General features: G+C 60.4%; 2 protein-coding genes across 4 annotated transcripts; one reads left to right on the forward strand and one right to left on the reverse strand.

Annotated features, from left to right (window-relative positions):
- The first annotated feature begins 3795 nt into the window (after positions 1-3795).
- On the forward strand, positions 3796-12540 carry TNIP1 (TNFAIP3 interacting protein 1). 3 transcript variants are annotated; one of them, XM_049778019.1, is made up of 17 exons: positions 3796-3966; positions 5271-5420; positions 5640-5774; positions 6021-6103; positions 6432-6692; positions 7300-7394; positions 8197-8257; positions 8641-8721; positions 8859-8924; positions 9073-9204; positions 9641-9769; positions 10075-10206; positions 10768-10884; positions 10999-11088; positions 11193-11366; positions 11617-11707; positions 12082-12540. In XM_049778019.1, the coding sequence occupies exons 2-17, from the start codon at positions 5294-5296 to the stop codon at positions 12111-12113; spliced, it is 1806 nt and encodes a 601-aa protein (XP_049633976.1). In that variant the 5' UTR covers positions 3796-3966; positions 5271-5293; the 3' UTR covers positions 12114-12540. The 3 variants fall into 3 exon arrangements, with proteins under 3 accessions (XP_049633976.1, XP_049633977.1, XP_049633978.1); XM_049778020.1 differs by having other exon boundaries at positions 11032-11088; XM_049778021.1 differs by lacking the exon at positions 10999-11088.
- Positions 12541-12897: 357 nt separating this feature from the next.
- GPX3 (glutathione peroxidase 3) lies at positions 12898-17451 on the reverse strand. Its single transcript, XM_049778071.1, has 5 exons — positions 17317-17451; positions 14613-14766; positions 13807-13924; positions 13608-13707; positions 12898-13520 (listed from the first exon to the last, which is right to left on the reverse strand). Exons 1-5 carry the CDS (start codon positions 17389-17391, stop codon positions 13305-13307), a joined length of 663 nt encoding a protein of 220 aa, XP_049634028.1. The 5' UTR covers positions 17392-17451; the 3' UTR covers positions 12898-13304.
- Between the last annotated feature and the right edge of the window lie 1909 nt (positions 17452-19360).

The following is a 19360-nucleotide window of genomic DNA, read 5'->3' on the forward strand; positions in this document are numbered from 1 at the left end:
CAGCTCTCAGGGTCTAGTAGAGGATGGAACAGTGGGACAAGGACAGTGGGGGCTGAACAGGGATAGAAGGATGGGCAAGAAGGGAGAGGGCAGTTTCCCCCAGAATGTTTTGGAAGTGGTGGGGCCTCAAGCCTGGGAAACCGGGCTCAGTGGCCAAGCGAGTGAGACGAGGACACCCTGGAAAAGGTGCTAACTGCTGGCCTCGGCCTGTCCAGCATAAACGAAGCCATACTCTGTTGGGTGAGCAGGCATGGGTACATTACATGGTGGGTTCCCAGGGAGTGCCCATCCATTTCTTCTCTCTCCTTCGTGCCTCTCCCTTCATCTGGGCCCCCCTCTGGGTCTGGCATTATCAGGGATGGGGTGGAGGGACAGACTCTCCACTCCCCACTTCAGTCTCAGTGCAGCAGTTACCTTGCCATGACTCTCACATAACTGTGTCCTCGAGAAAGCAGAGTATGCAAAGCACCGCCTGGATCTATTTTCTTGGACTTCCGTGTTTTGTTTTTTTTTGGGGGGGGGCATACCACTATACTCAGGGTTAGTTACTCCTAGCTCTTGAACTAAGAAATTCTGGCAGGTTTGGGGAACCATATGAGATGCTGAGAATTGAACCTGGGTTTGCCCCGGGCCAGCAGCCTGCAAGGCAAATGCCCTACTGCTGTGCTATTTCTCTGGCCCCACTTTCTGGAAATCTTACTTTTTTGGGGTGGTCACACCCAGTGATGTTCAGGGGTTACTCCTGGCTCTTGTGCTCAGAAATTGCTCCTGGCAGGCTCAGGGGACCATATGAGATGCAGGGAATCGAACCTGAGTCCATCCAGGGTTGGCTGCGTGCAAGGCAAATGCCCTACCACTGTGCTCTCTCTGGCCCTTCCTGGACTTCTGGATGGATGGGTTGCTTCCCTGGGGTGCTGGGTTGAGTCTGTATCTATCTGAATGAGAGCTGTAGTCTTTGACACTGGGCTTCCGAGCCTCAGTTTCCCCAGTAGAAGTAGGGCAGCACCCAGCCCCATGGCCACTTCTGTCCCCGCCCCTCCACACAACCCTCCAACATCCACTGCAGAGTCCCTTGTACTGGCCCTGGGGGCCATCCAGGATGTCATTTGAGGGCCAAGAGGATTGGGATGGGCCCAGGACCACCCGGCAGAGCAAGGACGGCGGGAGACCCTGGGAGGGGTCTGGCCTGTCCCATCTGCCCTGTCCCTTATCTGGAGGCCCCAGTGAGCAGGAGCAGATGATGGATGGCGAGACCAGGGAAGCTCCCACAATGAGGGAGGCTCAAGCACATCCCAGCTCCCCTCCCCAGGACCCAGTGCGGGTTTAGCGCTCTTGTCCCTCTGCTAGAAACACTGCTGGAGCTGGAACTGGTCTTAGCTGAGAATTCACTCCTTCCAGATTCACCCCACATTTCCAGGCTCCCCTGGACAGATGGGCCCTGTGCTGAAGGGCAGTGGTGCCAGTGAGAGGCCCACTCCCCTCCCGAGCCTGCTCTTCCGGGACATAGGCCAACTGGGCTTAAAAGGAGCCAGAGCGCCAAGTGGGGACCTCTGCAGGACCCCCAGTGTATGTGTCCAGGGTGGTGGGGTGTTGGGCCAGGCCGGACTTGTGCAGAGGATGTGTAGGGGTGAGAGCAGGGACAGGGACAGTCCTGGGGGCGGGGCTTGGGAATTCCCCTCCGTGGAAACCTCCGGTCCTTCCTGCTGGACAGAGCAGGGGCACCGCATGGCCTCCGCCCGCCTCGGCATGTCCCTTCCTGCAGCACCTGTGCGTAGGCCGCCCAGAGCACACTTGTGTGAATGAATATGACCGCACGTGAGCAGGGCAGCGTCTGTGACGTGTAGGCTTTGGAGAGCTTGAGTGTCTCCATGTGTTTGTGTCCAAGTCTGTGTGTCTGTGGGTGTGGTGGGTATTTCTTAACTCCAATGAGACGCAGGTCCTGATGGCATCTGAGTGGCCTCTTCCAAATAGAGTGGGACACCGGGTTGACCACTGGCCCTGGAGGGGCCCTGGCCAGGTCCACATTCCCAGAAGGCAGCACTGGGAAGTCCCTGGCGCAGGATGGGGAAAGGCTGTGTGGCAGCTGGGTTTCCCAGGATTAGGAAACCTACTTCCTTAGGGTGTGGACAGCATCCTCCGGGGATTGCCTATACCATGGCCCAGAGCAGGAAGCAGGTTGACAGAGGGGGACAGGTCACTCTGTCTCTTTGGATCGGAGCCAGGGTCTGAGGTGGGAGAGGACTGAGGCACTGGGGAAGATGGGGCCTGGGATACTGTCGGGTGAGGGACATTGTGGTGTGGCCCAGGTGCTGGAAGGTGCTGTGATTGGCATGAGTTGGTGAGGGGCAGGTCGGGGTGAGGTGTGGATGAGGAGGCAGGTGGTCAGAGGAGGGGGTGTGTAGGGCAAGGTTGAGCAGCAGGTGGGTGGAGCAGGCTCCTGGGGGGCCCTGTCAGGTTCTTGTCACTGTGAAGTCTCTCAGGCCAGAACCTTGGCACTACCAGCAACTGAGGGCAGTGTTCTCTATTGCTGGGGAGGAGGGCTCCTAGGTGGTTTTGCCTGTAGGTTCTGGGGCTCCCCTGGGGATAGTGAGTGTGTATGAGAGAGAGACAGAGACAGAGACAGAGACAGAGACAGAGACAGAGAGGCAGAATTCAAAACCCAAATAGTCCAAAGTCTATATCATTATATAGATTATAGATCTATATAGATCTATCTATATCATTAGCAATCATGTAATTTTAATAACAATGTAACAAAATTCATGAGACTCCAACATGAACTTAGGAGATGGTGAGAGTCAGAGTGTGTTGGGAGCTGGGTGTATTTGTGACTGATGACTAGGGGTATGTGTGTGTATGTGTGCCTGTGGTGACCTGGGAGCTGGAGACTGTGTGTGTGTGTGTCTGACTGTGTCTGTGTGTGTGTGGCGTATAATAGAGAAAGGCAGAATTCAAAACCCAAATAGTCCAAAGTCACCCAGATCATTAGCAGTCATGTAATTTTAATAATATAACAAAATTGGGGGCCGGGGTGGTGGCACAGTGGTAGGGCACTTGCCTTGCACTCGGTAACCTAGGGCAGACTGGACCGCGGTTTGATCCCTGGGGTCCCATATGGTCCCCCCAAACCAGGAGCGACTTCTTGAGTGTATAGCCAAGAGTAACCCCTGAGTGTCACTGGGAGTGGCCCAAAAAACAAAACAAAACAAAACAACAAAACAAAATTCATGAGACTCCCAATTTTAATAACAGGAACCCAGGAGATGGTGAGAGACAGAGACACAGAGAGAGACAGAGTAGAGAGATGGAAGCTGGGTGTGCATGATGGCCTGTGTCAGCCTGGCAGTCCCAGGGTTGGGGGTGTTCTGGGGGAGACCCCATGAGTCAACTGCTAGTCCCGCCCCCGCCACCACGCCATTGGCCAAACAGCCCGTCACTCAGAGAGAACTGCCCTCGCTAGTCCCGCCCTCTCTGGAACGTCATTGGCAGATAAGCCTGTCACTCACAGCAAAAGCTTCTACTAGTCCCGCCCTCTCCACGACCCTATTGGTCGAGCGACCCGTCACTCACAGCAAGGGCTGCCTCGCTAGTCTCGACCCCCCCCCTTGCGACACCATTGGCCTATCTACCCGTCACTCGCGGAGAGGGCCAGCTCTAGTCCCGCCTTCACCGTGACGCCATTGGCGGAACAGCCCGTCACTCGCCGGCACTCGTCCCGCCTTCGCCGCGACTCCATTGGTCGAGAAGCCCGTCAATCAGAGAGGGCTGCCACGTTAGTCCCGCCTCCGCCGTTACGCCATTGGCCGAGCGGCCCGTCACTCGCGGGGACTTTCCCGCGGGGCAGTCCCGCCACTTCCTGGTCGCTTCTCGGCCGGGCGGGTCGGGTCGGTCGGGTCGGTCGGGTCGTTCGGGTCGGGCGCCCCCGGGATCCAGTGGGGCCTTCGGAGCGCGGAGCCCAGACGCGGAGGTGAGGGGACCCCGGAGCCCTCGAGCCTCGTGGGGCGGCGCCTCCGGGGACTGGGAGATTGTGGGGGGTCCTGGGTGTTTTGGGGCCCCCCCAGGAGCGATCGAGGTCCCGGGGACGTGATCGAGGGAGGGCGGGGCCGTGATCGGGGACCCAGGGGTCAGGGGGGCCCGGAATGTGGGGGCCTGGGGGCAGGGAAGGGGCCTGGGGGCGTGGTGGGGGTCCCGGGCGACCGTCAGGGGGTCGGGGACGGGATGGGAGGGAGCGTCAAGGGATCCCAGGGAGTGATCGGGGTCCTGGGGAGGAGTGCGGGGAGTTATTATGGGTCCCCCCCCCCGGTGGGATGAGGGTCTGGGAGGATGATGGGGTTTTGGGGGGAATGTGGCAAGTAATGGGGTCCAGACAGAGTGGTCTGGGGTCCCTAGGGAATGGTGAGGGTCTCAGAATGATGGGGGGCTTGAGGGGAGTTCTTAGGGTCCCCCTGTTGTGATGAGGGTCTGGGAGGATGGTGGGGGTTTCTGGGGGGAATGCGGGAAGTAAGGGGGTCCAGACAGAGAGATATGGGCTCTCCAGGGAGTGATGAGGGTCCCAGGGGGAATTCTTGGGGATCCTAGGGGAATGGTTGGTGCAGTTGGGGTCCCTGGGGGAGAGTGGGGAGCATGATCTGGCTGAGTAGGATGGGGCTCACCCCTGTAACCCCCACATCACACACCCCACCTGGTGTCAGGGTTCTTTAGAAACTTCTCCTTCCAGGAGAGTGTGCAGGCAGGGGCTTGGTGGGTGAGGACATGACATGGGTGGGACCTGCTGCTGACCCTCAGAGGAGGCCTACTGCCTAGAAGGTACCCACTGAGTTGCCTCTCCTTTGGGGCCCCTCAGTTCCAGCCACCACCTGCGTCCCACTGGCCCTGGGAGCTTGCAGGTGACCTCTCCGGCTGTCTCTTTTCTGTGGTCACATGGCCCAGATCTGGAGGAACAGGGGCCATGATAAGAACCCTTGGGGGTTTTCTGGGGACTGTCCTTCAGGAGCACTGAGTCCTCAAAACCCTGCCCTGGGCCGGGGCCGGAGAGATAGCACAGCAGTAGGGCTATTTCTCCGGCCCCGACCCCCGATTCAGGACGGATGGTGGTTCGAATCCCGGCATCCACATGGTCCCTCGTGCCTGCCAGGAGCAATTTCTGAGCATGGAGTGCCGCCGGGTGTGACCCAAAACCCCCCAAAATTTAACAAAAACCCTGCACTGGGGTGGCCTCTTCGCTCAGGGTCCATCCCCTGATGAACTTGGGGCTGTGTCCCTGCAGGCGGGGCGGGCACCCTGAGCTGAGTTCATGGAGGGCAGCGGGCCCTACCGCATTTATGACCCCGGGGGCGGCGCGGAGGCTTCAGCCGCCTACGAGCGCCTGGTGGAGGAGAACTCGCGCCTGAAGGAGAAGATGCAGGGGATGAAGACACTCGGTAAGGGCCCTGTCCGCTGTGCGCCTGTCCTCCTTGGGGTACAGACCCTATTGCCTCCTCCACAGTCCCCAGCCTGCACCCTGCTGCCCCCTCCTCCCAGTGCAGGTGGAGGAGAAACGGGCTCAGACTGTGGTGCCTGTGCTGAAGGGAAGGACCGTTGGAGGCTGGGTTTGGGGGACCTGGGCTCCCCAGTGCCCTCACACTCTCCATGCCCCCCAGGGCAGCTGCTGGGCGAGTCCCAGATGGAGGCTTCACGGCTGCGACAGAAGGCGGAGGCCCTGGTGGGGAACAACAGTCCACCGCTTTCACCGCCTTCACCATCCTCTGCCCCCTCTGAGCCGGCTCCGCTGGCAGGTACAAGGGCCCAGCCCCACACATGGGCCCCATCTCCTGGCCGTGCAGGGTCACAGTGCCTGAGCCTGGGTGTGGCCTGGGAGTGTGTCCTGTCCCTGGAATTAAACCGGCCCCTCTTGGGTTCCTGCAGCACTCAGGGAGAGCACTGCCTCTGATCCCTGGAAGTGTAAATCTGGTGTGGTAACAGTTACTCGATGGACTCTTAAGCCCTGTGCCCCCCCCCCCCACCGCCTCTTCTCTCTGCAGGGAAGGACACGAGTGTCCCCAGTAGTCCTGCCCCTGTGCTGCTCAGAGACACACCAGAGCTGGCCCCCAAGCCCCCATCTAGCGTAAGTTGCAGCTGTGGCTGGCACAGAGTGAAGGGAGGGGTTTTGAGCGCCCTAGTGGTCGCCCACACTGGCACCAGGAACCAGGACAATCCCTGGGCTGTGGGGTGGGGGCCAGCTGTTGACTGACTGGACCCCCAGACTGAAACTATCTGAGGCCATCTCGTTGCCCCTGCATGTGCTTCTGGGGCTCACCCTGAGCTGAGCCTGGGGACAGGTGGAGGTGCGGGTTCCTTTGAGGATAGGTGGGGGGATCACCATCCCACTCCCCACTCCCAGTCTCGACTAGAGGAGGCATGCCTAGCCCCTAACCCCTGGCCCCTCACTCCAGGGCTCCTCCTCCGAGTTTGAACTGGTCTTCACTGAGGAGCAGAAGCCCCCGGGGAGAGCAGCCGTAGCCCCCCCAGAGGCGCGTGCCCCAGCCTCTGAGGATCTCCAGGTGCACCTGCAGCGACTGGAAAGCACCCTGAGCGTGTGCGCCCAGGAGCCCGACCACAGCCAGCTCTTCACGCACCTGAGCCGCATGGCACTCGAGTTCAACCGGCTGGCGGCCAAGGTGCACAGCAACGAGCGGCGCACAGCTGTGCTGCAGGTGAGGGGGGATCCGGGTGAGTGGGATGTCGGGGTGAGGAGGGGAACATTTAGGTGAGGAGGCATTGGGTGAGGGAAGCACCGACATCAGGGACATGAGGAGACCAGAGGGACTCTGGCTGGGATCAGTCCTGTTGGGGTGCCAGAGCTCCCCGGGTGGTGGTTGCTTGCTGGTCAGACAGAGGGTGGGGAGAGAGATCGGGAAGTACAGGGGTGGGGCAGGCCGGCACCCCTTCAGGACAGGTGACACCTCAGCCTGAGGTGGCTGCAGCTGCCTCATGCCCAGCCCGGCCCCCTTCCCTTGGCTTCCGCCCACAATCTTCTGCCTGGTCGTGAAGGTGGCTGTCCGCTGCACAGGACAGCCTGTCCGATGCAGGGAGACTGGCCCCTTCAGGAGACCGAAAGAGGGTCCCCCATGATGACCACTGATGGTCCCAAGTCTTCGATTACAGTCTGTTGGCCAACCTGTCACCTGCCAAGGCTTCTGGGTCGCTTACAGACCTTCAGCAACTCTAAATCTTGTGGAGCTGTGCTTGGAGGAGCACAGATCAAGGGGGAGGCGCTGGGACCCCTCCTGTCACCCCTGATCTGCCCGGGGCCTCCCACAGACCCTGTGTGAGCAGCTTCGGCAGGAGAATGAGGTGCTGAAGGCCAAGCTGGACAAAGGCCTGGAGCAGCGGAGCCAGGCGACTGAGCGGCTGCGGTGAGGGACTGGGCGGGCAGGGTGCAGAGACAGGCTGGGGTGAGGGATGGGCCAAGGAATTTGCGGGGGGGGGGGGGAGGCCAAGTTGGGGGAGGACATCGGTAGACAATTACTGGCTGAGTCACAGGGGCATTTTCTTGCTGGGGTGTTGATTAAAAATATAAACTATAAAGTTCATATAAAATATAAAGTTGAGCGAGTCCTCCCCAGGCAAGGTGCCTCTAGCCCCTATGGCTGAAGGGTCTAAAGATGCAGGGTAACGGCGGAGAAATAATTCGCAAGCAGTCAGTTAAAGTTCCATTGGATCAGCTCACTTTAGTTCCATGCCCTGCCTGCCATGAGTCTTTGTCTCCATCTGTCTCTGTCTGTCTTCTGTCTGTCTGTCTCTCTCTCTGCCATGCTTTTTCTGCCTCTCCTTTCTGCCTTTTTCTGTTTCTCTCTCACCTCCCCCCAGCCAGACTTTTATTCCTTATTTAAAACAGCCCACCCCATCCCAGGTGTGGGTGAGGGTCTGATCAGCCAGGTGGGATTAACATCTCCAAAGAAAGTTTAGGTAAAAGGCGTGTTGGGGAAAGGGCTACACTGGGACAAATCTTTGCTCCTCTCCTGCCCTTTGGGGTGCTCTCGAACCCTTCCCTGGCAGTTCCATGGCCTGGACTGACTGTGAGCGAGACTTGCAAACGGCTGAGTGGAAACAAGCTCTCATGCCGGTCAGACCGGGCGCCCCCTCCCGAGAGCTGGGTTCAGCTGGGGTACAAGCGGGGAGCAGTCCAGGACTGGGTCTGACCTGGAATCCCCACAGGGAGGAAAACGAGGAGCTGAGGCTACTGCTGGGCAAGAAGTCAGCAGGCGAGCAGCAGCAGGTTCGCAGGGGCAGGTGGGCTGGTGCGGGGCGGATGTCCTTCCCCACAGCATGGGGTCCCAGGGGCTCCCCAAACGAACAGCACAGGGTGTGGGGAGAGCTCTGGTCCCACACTCGGGGGCTTGGGTGCCTGAGGATGGGGTGCAGGAGGATGGCAGTGAGTGCACACAAGGGCTGCCTCTTGGGGCACATCCAATGGGCACTGTCCCTACTCAGGGATGTCCCTGAGTAGGCGTGTGGATAGTGGCCTGGCCCGGGTCACCCCCAGCCCTGTCCTCCAATACCACTACCAGTAGTTGTCAGGTTCCCCTGAACCCTGAAACCCTTCCGAGTTGCATCCTGGGGTGCAAGGGCCACCGAGAGACCTTGCATCTGTCCCCGCAGGCTGTAGGGACTGCGGCCAAGTCCCCTGAGGTGGGCACAGCTGAGAAGAAGGTGAAGATGCTGGAGCAGCAGCGCCTGGAGGTGGGTGGGCAGGACCAGACGGGGGTACCAGGGACCTCTGTGGGCCTGGCTGCTTTCTCCCTGGTGGGAGGTTGGGTCCAGGGTACCCCACATGCCTGTGGTTTGGGGAGCAAAGTTGAGCCACCCTGTTCTCACAGCTGCTGGAGGTCAACAAGCAGTGGGACCAGCACTTCCGCTCTATGAAGCAGCAGTACGAGCAGAAGGTAGGCCCAACGCCCACGCACATCCCCGACCACGTGCCAGCCAGTGGCTCCTGTGCCCGGCCACGTCCTGACCGGTTCACTTGTCCAGGGCCCGATGGTGCCCACTGGCCCAGCCGCCCACACCCTGCCCCCTGCCTGCCCTGCCCAGATCACCGAGCTGCGCCAGAAGCTGGCTGCTGTGCAGAAGCAGGTGACAGAGCTGGAGGCCGAGCGGGAGCAGAAGCAGCGGGACTTCGACCGCAAACTCCTCCTGGCCAAGTCCAAGATCGAGATGGAGGAGGCGAGTGATGCCATGGTGCCTCTTGCCTGGGCATGGGCTCTGGGCAGGGCTGCCTGTCCTCCAACACCCCCAGGGCTATGGGCCATGTTTCCCCTGATGTCCCCAGGACTGTGGGCCGTGTTCCCCCAGACTTGAGTGTCTCTTGCTTCAGTTTCCTTTCTGGCCCCTTTCCTGGCTCGTATCCTCGTGAAGAGCAAGTGAGCAGGCCTGGCTGTTGGGGGGCAGCACTGGGTCCCCACGAAGCTTCTGTTCCTCCATCCTCCCTGTGGAGCTGGGCCCCGGCTGGAGTTCTGTAGCCTGTCCCCTCCGCTGAGTGTGCCCCAGAATGCCGCCTGACCCTCTGAGGGTCCCCAAGACCCTGTGTTGAGCCATGGTGGGGAGGCTGGCACAGACCCCGCCCCTGCCCACACCAAGCTGAGTCATCTGCGCCCCACAGACGGACAAGGAGCATCGGGCGGCTGAGGCTCAGGAGCTGCGGCAGGAGATCCAGGCTCTGCAGGACCAGCTGGGACCGCTCGCCAGGCAGAGGGACTACCAGGAGCGGGAGATCCAGAGGCTCAACAAGGTGGGCGCCCTTACACATGTGTTCAGCCATGCTCTCATGCCTGCTCAGTCACACATGTATCCAGTCACTGCATGTGTGTTCAGACCTGCACACATTCAGAATCACTTGCCTTCAGAGTTCCCTCCACCCTGGACATGGGCCCCGGTGGCTCAATGTTGGGAGCCCACGTGCATGACCGGAAAGTTGAATGGCCAACAAGTGGCCATTTGAATCTGGCAGCAGCACTGGGTGGAGGGGTGGAGGCGGCCTTTGGTGGGTATCGGGGAAGGGTCCTGAATTCGGGCTCAGGCTCTTCCTCCTCACAGGCCCTGGAGGAAGCACTCAGCATCCAGGCATCCCCGCCGACCCCTACAGCAGCTTTCGGGGGTTCAGAGGCAGGGGGTGGCCGCCTTCGGAAGCAGGAGCTGGTGACACAGAACGAGTTGCTGAAGCAGCAGGTGGGTGGCTGGGGTGTCTGCAGTGTCTGCAGTGCCGGGGTCCATCGAGTCCATCCAGGTGGTTCCTCCTTCCAGGGAAGTCCTGGTCCCCTCTGCCCATGTGCCAGCCTAGTCCCTCTCTCCCCCTCAGCTTCCTTCCGGGCAGCTATATGCAATTGGGACAGTGCAGGGCAGGGGTAGCTGAGGCCGTCGCCGCTCCTGCCCTCCCCATCTGGACTCAGGAAGGGGGACACACTCCCGCCAAAGGGAGGGGACTAGCTCCCTCTTTGTTCTATACTTGGTGCTACGCTCGGGTACCCCCGCCGGGGTGCAGGGCTGGACAACCCAGAATCTTGGTGGTCCCTTTTCCGCACTGCCAGTGCCCTGCACTTGCTGCAGGGGACAGCCGAGTTGTCCCTTTCCCTGCCTGGGGCCAGGGAAGGCAGTTGAGAGGCTGCTTCCGAGCCCTGGCACCCGGTGAACCCCCCACTCCCCAAAGCCTCCCTGAAGCCCAGAAACAAGCCTCTTGTGGGGTGACTGGCCCCAAGGCCCTGCTGAGGCCCTCCCGCCTGCCCACCCCAGGTGAAGATCTTCGAGGAGGACTTCCGGAAGGAGCGCAGTGACCGGGAGCGCATGAACGAGGAGAAGGAGGAGCTCCGAAGGCAGCTGGAGCAGCTCCAGGCCCAAGTGGCCTCGCAGGTGCGTGCCAACATCTGGGGGACGCCACCTGGGGTTGAGCCCTTGAAGGGTGCTGTCCCCACGCCCCAGCCCGTGACCCGCTCTCCTGCCGCCACCCCCGCCCCGGGTGCCCAGGCTGCTACCAATAGCCTCCCTCCTGGGCTGCAGGTGCTGCAGGATGGGGAGGAACGAGAGCCCCGTAGGCGGCCAAGGCTGAAAGCGAAGGTGAGGGATGGGGGACGAGGGACAAGGGACAGGGCCTCCCGGGAGAGGGCGGGTGGTCCCATGAAGGGGCATGACCCGGCCCTGCCTTGTTCTTGTCCTCGCAGGCGCCCACTGAGCGGGTCTCTGAGCACCTCTGCGGGGCTTGCCCCTGCGCTCACCCTGTCCTGCCCGCTATGCTGCCAGCCCATGGCTATGAGGACTGGGCGCAGATTCACTACCCGCCTGCCCCGCCGGTGGAGCATTCGCCCCCACTGCCTAGTAGCTGCGTCTTCCGCCTGGTGAGGCCTGGCCCCTTCCTGCTTCTTCTAGAACCCTCCGGCGGTGTCCCTCTTGCCTGCTGTTCCCCTCCCATTTTCTTGCTCCCAGGGCACAGAAATGGGGGGCATGGGGTAGAGGGGAGGCTGCCATTCCAACTGATGGCCCTCATCCCTTACTTGTCTTCTGCTCCCCCTCTGTCCTGGGGGATGTATTCCCTGCTCTGCCGTCGGTGGGGCTGCTCGTGGGAGACACATGTCACTTTGTATGCAGCCCGAGTACCCCTGGAGACCGCCATGCACCAGGCTGCACCACCAGAGTCCACAGGTGCCAGGCTCGCCCACTGCCAGGCCAGCAGACCCAGGTGAGGTACCTTGTGCCCGCCCTGACAGCGGCACAGTCCCAATTTTCCAGATCAGCGTTGAGGGCAGGGATGAGGTGCACAGAGCAGGATGGGATGTTAGTGCAGAGAAATGACAGGAGGACACAGGGGAGGGCCAGTTGCTGCAACCCCGATACATGTGTGGGGTCTAGGACTCCTGACCCCGAGTGGAGCAAGGCTGGCCGTGGGCTCTGGGCACAGCCATTCTGGGGGGAGGTAGCCATGGGCACAGGAACTTGCGTCTTTAGACTGCCCCTTTCCTCTTGTCACCCTGGCAAAGACCGGGCCACTGGCCAGGGCTACCTGTGCCCATGCCCGGGGCCACTGTGAGGCCCTCACAGTTTGTGTCCATTTAGCGCCCACACAGAATGAACTGGAGGATCCGTAGTGAGCTGCTCCCCTGGGGCTCTGCTCCGGCTCCAGAGCCCCTGACCGCCTGACACGGAAGCAGCGCCATGGCCTTGCGCTTTAGTGGCCAGAACCCGCCAGATGACAAGCCACGGGCTGAGCCGAGCTGCCCCTGCTGGGACAGGCCTGTTGCTGCCACCGCCACCACCACCACCACCACCGAGGGGATGGCCTCGGGCTGCCCAGTGCTGCCCTTTGCAGGCCAGCAGGAAGTCTGTGTTCCTGCTGTCCACGCCGCTCTTTTGCTTCAAGCATGGGCACTTCAGCCCAGCTTTCGGGGGGTCTCACGGGCATGAGGTCACAGCCATGCCCATTGCAGCCTGGGCAGAGGCCATGCAGCTGGCTGGCTCTGCCCCAGACAGCTGTTTGCACAAATCCCTACCATAAACCTACCATGAAGGACAGCAGTGACTGCCTCTGGTGTTTGCTTTTGGGCCAGGGATCGGGTTGGGCCTGAGTGCTGCCAGGGTAGTGCTCCTGGACACCGGGAGGGGCACTTAGCTCCGCTGAGGGCAGGGGGACCTACCCCATGTGTAAGCCCTGTGACAGGACTCTGTTCCAGCTAATGCCCCCTCGCTCATTAGTCTCTGAGACTGGGAGCCAAGTCTGTCTTTGGGACTCTGAACTCAGGGCCCAGAGCCCTGGCCAGCTCCCGCCTGCCCCACTTGGGTCCCAGACTCCTCCCTTTCAGCCCCCTGGGGGATCAGCCAGGAAGTGCCTAGGAGTGGCCGTTCCGGGCAGGACAGAAGACATGGAGGCCAAGCTGCTGCGGAGGACTTTACTGGGCATGGGAGAGTCTGGCCAGGGGCAGCTGCCTGGGTGGCATCACCGTCTGTGGCTCGGCCTGAATGCACAAAGGCCCGGCTGCATACGGTTCGGGGGAGGCCCGCCCATGGGCTTCGGGCCCCGCCGTCATGGAGACGCCCCCACAGGGAACTGTCACCCTGGCTGCTCTTGGGGTCACCGTGGGGCAGGAGGACAGGAAGGGGGCAGGCTGGTGGGGTACAGGGTTCGGGGAGGGCCAGGCTGAACAGTTGGTCCAAGAGCTGCTTCTGTCCTGGGCTGGATGGCAGTGAGTCCATGAAGTCAGGAGAGGAAGGAAAGGGGCAGATGTTGGGTGTCTGGAGAGGTGCTTCTTCCTGAGTGGGTCCCTCTGTCGGGAGGAGTTCAGTTACTTCCCGGCTTCTGGCGCTGCCTGCTTTATGTAGGCCAGGATGTCTGCCTTGATGGTGCTGATCTGGGTGCGGTGGTGCCAGCGCATGATGGGGACACCATTGGGCCCCACCAGGAACTTCTCGAAGTTCCAGCGGATGTCACGCACCTTCATGGGCTCCCAGAAGAGGCGCGCGGGCTGGCCCACCAACTCTGTGGTGGGCGGGCAGGCATTCTGGAAGGGACAGAGGGATGGACAGAAGGCAGTTAGCCCGAGGCCTGTCCTACCCCGCCCTGCCCTGCCCACCCAACTTCCTCTCACCTTCAGGAACGTGAACACCTTCTGCTCCTTGTCCCCATTCACGTCCCCTTTTTCAAAGAGCTGGAACTTGGGGATAAAGCCGCCACCAGGCCGGACGTGCCTGCAATGAGGTTTCCGTGTGCATCACAGGGATGGTCTGGGGGCTTCTCCGTTCTGCCTGGTGCCCCCCACCCACCCACCGTCTCAGGCAGGCACTCACTTGAGGATGGCCAGGATCTCCGCGTTCTCTCCTGGCTCCTGCTTTCCGAATTGGTTGGAGGGGAAGCCCAGGATGACCAGCCCGTGGGGCTCCAGCTCCTCCTGCAGTGCATTCAGTTCTGGAGGGAGAGGAGAGGACAGGGCAGGAGATTGGGCCCACTGGAGCTCTGCCCCCTTCAGCCCTGCAGGCCGAGCAGAGCGACCCTCCCTCCAGTGGGCCTCTGGGGAATCCTGGGGTTCCCCATCCTCCGGTTGGGGCCTTCGGAAGGGGTCCAGTTCTGTCCCAGGTGAGGCAGGCGCCTCTGGGCAGTGCTGCTGACTGGCGCCAGTGAACCGCTGACGTCTCCCTCTAGGAATGGGCTGGACACATAGTCCAAGCACCCTGCCTGCTCCTACCTGTTCCATGGCCTGGCCCCTCCTGGGCCTGCTCACACCCCCTGCCCAGAGATCATAGAAGTGGGGTGAGCCCCTTCAGTATCACACACCGTGGGCCTCAGCCACCGCTGCTTTTGCTCAGGGCCTTCCAAATGTCCTTCAGCTCAAACTGCCCAACTCAATGGCCCAAGGAACCCCACAAAGTCCCTTTCCATCTTCTGCTGAGGCAAGCTGTACCCAGGCCCCAGTGAGGGAGCGTAGGACCTTACATCAGATCTTACGCAATCTTCTTCACCATGGCCAGAGGGAATTGCAGTGGGGCTGAGCAGGGCCAAGAGCCTCGGGGTCACAGCACCCAGCCCGCCCCCACACATTCCAGAAGGGTTCTGACACATGCCAGAGGGCAGAGTAACCCAAACCCAGGGCTCTTACCAACGTACTGGCCCGTCAAGCCTCAAAAGCTGGCCACGTTGACAAAGAGGACGTACTTGCCCTCGTAGTTCTTGAAGGGGATGTATTCCTCACCGTCGATGGCCAGGGCTCCATAGTCGTAGATGGTGCCAGTTACGCCATCCTGGCAGTCCACCTGTGGCACAAGAGCAGCCGAGTGGCATCACTGCCATACCCAGGGCGACCCCAGACTGCCGAAGCCTGGGTTGGTGGGCCGTGGATGCAGGCGAGCTGCGTCCAGGCATTCTAAGGCCCTGAAGAGCTGTTCCTGGTGCTGGTGGGGAGGGGGCAAGTGTCACGGTGCACTCAGCCACCTTGGAGAATGGAGTCGGGGCTCCGGATCTCAGTGAGCGAGTGCAGGGGTGAGGGTGTGGGAGAGGAGGGGTCCCTGTGTCCCATCTATCAGTGCTGTGGCAGCTACTGCCCATCCAGAGCAGGGGGAGCCCTCAGCAGAAGGAAGTGCCTAGAACACTCGTGGTTGTCACTGATGGTCCTTCTCAGAATATGGCCTCGAGGAGACCCTTGACCTGAGCTGCCAGTGTCCCTTTGTTGTTGTTTTGGGGTTTGGGGGCTACACCCGGCAGTGCTTAAGGGTTACTCCTGGCTCTGTGCTTAGAAATCGCTCCTGGAAGGCTTGGGGAACCATATGGGTTGCCTGGGATGGAACCTGGGTTCGTCCCAGGTTGGCTGCATGCATGGCAAATGCTCTGCCACTGTGCTATTGTTCTGGCACCACCAGTGTCCCTTTGGGCAAGGAGGGGGATCTCCCATTTCACATCTGTGGATGGGCCAGTCCCTTTCCTATCAAGGCATTCCTGCCTGCCACCCCTGGCGCGCGCGCATGCGCGCGCACACACACACACACACACACACACACACACACACACACTCTCTCTCTCTCTCTCTCTCTCTCTCTCTCTCTCTCTCTCTCTCTCTCTCTCTCTCTCTCTCTCTCTCTCCTGGCAGCACCCAGAGACAAGGACCAGGGCAGGGTCCAGCCAGACTGTGCTCCTGAACTGCTTCACCTAGAAACCAGCGGCCTTCAGGATCCCTGGGTGGGACAGGCAAGAGGACATGGGCAGGACAGGCAGCTTCTATGCTTACTGTCCCTCCCTCAGCGTGGACAGCTCAGATATCCCTCAGGTGCCCGGGAGTAAGGGCGTGCTGGCTGGCCTTGCCTCCCAGCAAATCTTAGCTGGATACATTGGAAAAGACCAGTCACCCCGCTCTGAGACCCACCTGTCCCTCCGTCCCTTATAGCTGCATTCCCTGCTTACAGGGCACCTGGCACAGCTTATCCCCTAACCTAGGGTGGACTTGGACAGTGAGGCCCTTCTTTAAAGGGGCTTTTGCTTTGGTTTGGTTTGGTTTGGTTTTGGGGCCATACCTGGTGGTGCTCAGGGGTTACTCCTAGCTCTGCACTCAGAAATCACTTCTGGGACCATATGGGATGCATTGAATTGAACCCAGGTCCATCCAGAATTGGCTGCATGCAAGGCAAACGCCCTACCGCTGTGCTATCTCTCCAGCCCCCTCAAAGGAGCCTTTAAAGTGACCATCCATTCAGGGGTCATTTTGCCTGTGCTCTGTCCACTCCACGAGGGATCTGGTCCAGGGCAAAGACAGCTGCTCAGCCACGCTCAGGCTGACTTCCCAAAGTGGGCTGAAGGTCCAGATGCCCTAAGCTGTGGCAGAATCATGGACACAATCACCTTCTACAGAACCCCACAATCAAAAGCTAGGAAATCGGGCCCAGAAAGATAGCACAGCGGCGTTTGCCTTGCAAGCAGCCGATCCAGGACCCAAGGTGGTTGGTTCAAATCCTGGTGTCCCATATGGTCCTCCGTGCCTGCCAGGGGCTATTTCTGAGCAAACAGCCAGGAGTAACCCCTGAGCACCGCCGGGTGTGGCCCAAAAACCAAAAACAACAACAACAACAACAACAACAACAAAAGCTAGGAAATCGAGGAAGAGGTGCAGAGCCTGAACTTACAGAGCCTATGTGTGTGTGTGTGTGTGTGTGTGTGTGTGTGTGTGTGTGTGTGTGTGGTACATGGAAATGCTTATGGGTGTGCTGTGTGGTCGTGTGTGTGCATATGCTTGAGTGGTGTGTGATGTACTTGTGTGCTTGTGTGGGGTGTGGATATGCAGGGCCTTCATCCTAGGAAAGAGATTCCCAGGCCCTCTAAGGAGAAGCCTTGGGTGGCCCTGTGCCCCACCCCGCAGGAGCTGGTCCGGGCAGTAGCTTGCTCTGCCCCTTGCAGCAGACACTTGCGAATAGACTCTGAGCTTCTCCCAGAGCGCCCAGGAAGCTGCGCTCTGCCTGAACCTACCTTCCCACCACCACCACTGTACCCGGGACCCAGAACATTCTCTGGCAGTGGAGGAGGCTGCTGTCCTCTGGGAATGGGACCTGTAGCCCCCGAGAGCCAGGGTGTGTGTGTGTGTGTGTGTGTGTGTGTGTGTGTGTGTGTGTGTGTAGCCCCCGAGAGCCAGGGTGTGTGTGTGTGTGTGTGTGTGTGTGTGTGTGTGTGTGTGTGTCCCGGGATCCCCATTGCTACATGGCCCCAGGGGATGCACAGACCAGCTCCCTGCATCTGGGTACTCAGGTCCTGGCAAGTAGAAGGGCTGCTGGAGCACAGGGAGGGGGCACAGAGAAGGAAGCAGGACCCTGGGGGACACTCACCTTAGAGTCCTGTCCCCGGCAGAAGCCAGCGAGGAGCAGGGGGAGAAGACAGGCTGCACCAAACAGCCGGGCCATGGCTGGGGCGTGTGACTCTGAGACCTCTGCAGCCTGAGTGAGGTGGCCCTGGGTTCTGGTCCTTTTCAGGCTCCTATGGTGACCAATCAGTGGCCGTGCTGGTTTCCTGCTGCCAATGGCAGGCAGCTGGACTGTCTGGGGTGCGGCTCCCATCCACTCCCTCCCTGCCCCGTCCAGGCCCCGCCTGGTCCCCCCTGCTCCCCCCAACTCCCCACGGAGAGCTAGCTAGCGCGGGTGGAGCCCAGGGGCCTGCTCCTTCCTGCACAGATCTTCACAGATACCCTCTGCCCTCTGGCCTTGGGGTGAGAGGATAGAATCTAGGATTTAAGTACGCACCAAAGCCTCTTTCCAGAACTTTCACCCTGGGTGAGTGGGGGGCCTCCCCTCTGAGTTACTTCCCCTCTCTGGACCTGTGTCCCTGAGTGTTGATGTCAGGGCAGAGGGGGCCCAGGGCCTGGCACATAGCAGATGTTTCATACTTGATGCTTTTATCGGCTCAGGGCCTGTTCAGCCGAGATCCTGTCCACAGGCTGTGGAATGAGCTGGGATTGAGCTCCCAAAAGTCATCTGCGAAGCTTCTTGTGCAAAGTCCTGGGAAGAGGCTGAACATCTGCCTCCAAGCTGGTTCCAAGGCGTCTGGGAATCAGCCAAGTCAACACAGAGGTGGGGTGGGAGTGGACATGGTGGGCCCTTGGGAATCTCCGCAGGAGGAGGGATCTCAGCCACAGCAGGTCTGTGTCCAGCGTGTGTTTGAGAGAAGCTGACATGGCTACTGGAGGGAAATTTGGGACAGGGAACTGTGGGAGTCAAAACCATGTAAGAGCCCCCAATGTGCCCTGAAGACTGCTCAACCACGGATTCCTGAGGCCCTGAGATGGGCCTAGCCAAGGGCAGCAGAGAGGGGATGCAAACGCCACCCCCAACCCTTTTGAAGCTCGGCCCTTCCCTCCCACCTGTGGTCACAGTCCCAGTGACAAACATCTGCACACCCGCCTGTCGGCCGTCAGGGCCTTAGCCGGTCACCCTGAGAGCCACTAAGTTCCTGGATCTCCCTGTCCTCAGGAGGGTCTTGGGGAGCAGGGGAGGTCCCCCAGGAGGGAAATGTGGGGAGTCAGGAAAGGGGTGAAAAGGCAGAGGTGGAGGCAGCACCCCCCATCTGCCTTTGGAAAGATTGTCTTCCTCTAGGTCCAGGTGTTGTCCTCTGGTCCAAGCAAGTCTACATGCCTCAGGCTCCGGTCTCCAAGCACAGGGGAGCTCAGAGACAGTCCTCTCCTCTGCACAGAGACTCAGTACTCATTCCTCCCTCCCCACTGTTCTCCTGCTGGAGTCCCCCCAAGCTCTCCAAGTACTCAATCTCCCACCTTCCTCCACCAGACTGTTTTCTCAGGTTCTCTTTCTCGCTGTAGCTCCCGGTCTTTCTCTGTTCTCCTTGATCTGCCCACAAGCTTCCTCCCGCCTCTGCACAAGCTCAGCCCTGTCTGGGCACCCCCCCCCCAGCACAGAGTGGGGTGCCATCCCTGCACCTGCTGACCAAGAGCAGAGGCACCAGCCAAGGTTGGTGCCAGGCTTTGGGACGGTGAAAGGTGGTGGTACACCCATACCTCCTCCCTGACCCCCGTTTTGGAAACCCAGATGACCACCATTCCCCTGATGGCGAAGGCTGTGTGTAGGTAGGTGCCGCCATAGCCCAGCCAATGTCAGCTCAGGCCCTCCTGAACCCAAGTGAGGCCTGGAGGCAGCTGGCTGGGAGTTGAGCCAAAGCGCCGAAGGTCTGTGTGAGGAAGACGGAACAGGGGACAATCAACAGGACAGGTGGTAAACACCAAACCAAGGCTGCGGACCACTGCAACTCTGGTTGAGTAAGCACCGGACGTGCGGATAAGGTCGCCAGGGTCCAGCTGGGGGCAGTGGAAGGGAGGCCCCGCCCCCACAAGCAACCCTCACGAACCCCAAACAGCAACTGTTTTGC

Source organism: Suncus etruscus, chromosome 8, assembly GCF_024139225.1.
Source record: "Suncus etruscus isolate mSunEtr1 chromosome 8, mSunEtr1.pri.cur, whole genome shotgun sequence".
In the NCBI taxonomy this organism is placed as follows: Eukaryota; Metazoa; Chordata; class Mammalia; order Eulipotyphla; family Soricidae; genus Suncus; species Suncus etruscus.

What these genes read in the sequence shown, in the direction of transcription:
- TNIP1 (XM_049778019.1), top strand. Translation starts at nt 5,294, where the DNA reads ATGGAGGGCAGCGGGCCCTACCGCATTTATGACCCCGGGGGCGGCGCG. An exon ending in AGATCCAGAGGCTCAACAAG is followed by an intron (nt 9,770 to 10,074) that starts GTGGGCGCCCTT and finishes TCCTCCTCACAG; the next exon opens with GCCCTGGAGGAAGCACTCAG. An exon ending in GTAGCTGCGTCTTCCGCCTG is followed by an intron (nt 11,367 to 11,616) that starts GTGAGGCCTGGC and finishes CTTTGTATGCAG; the next exon opens with CCCGAGTACCCCTGGAGACC.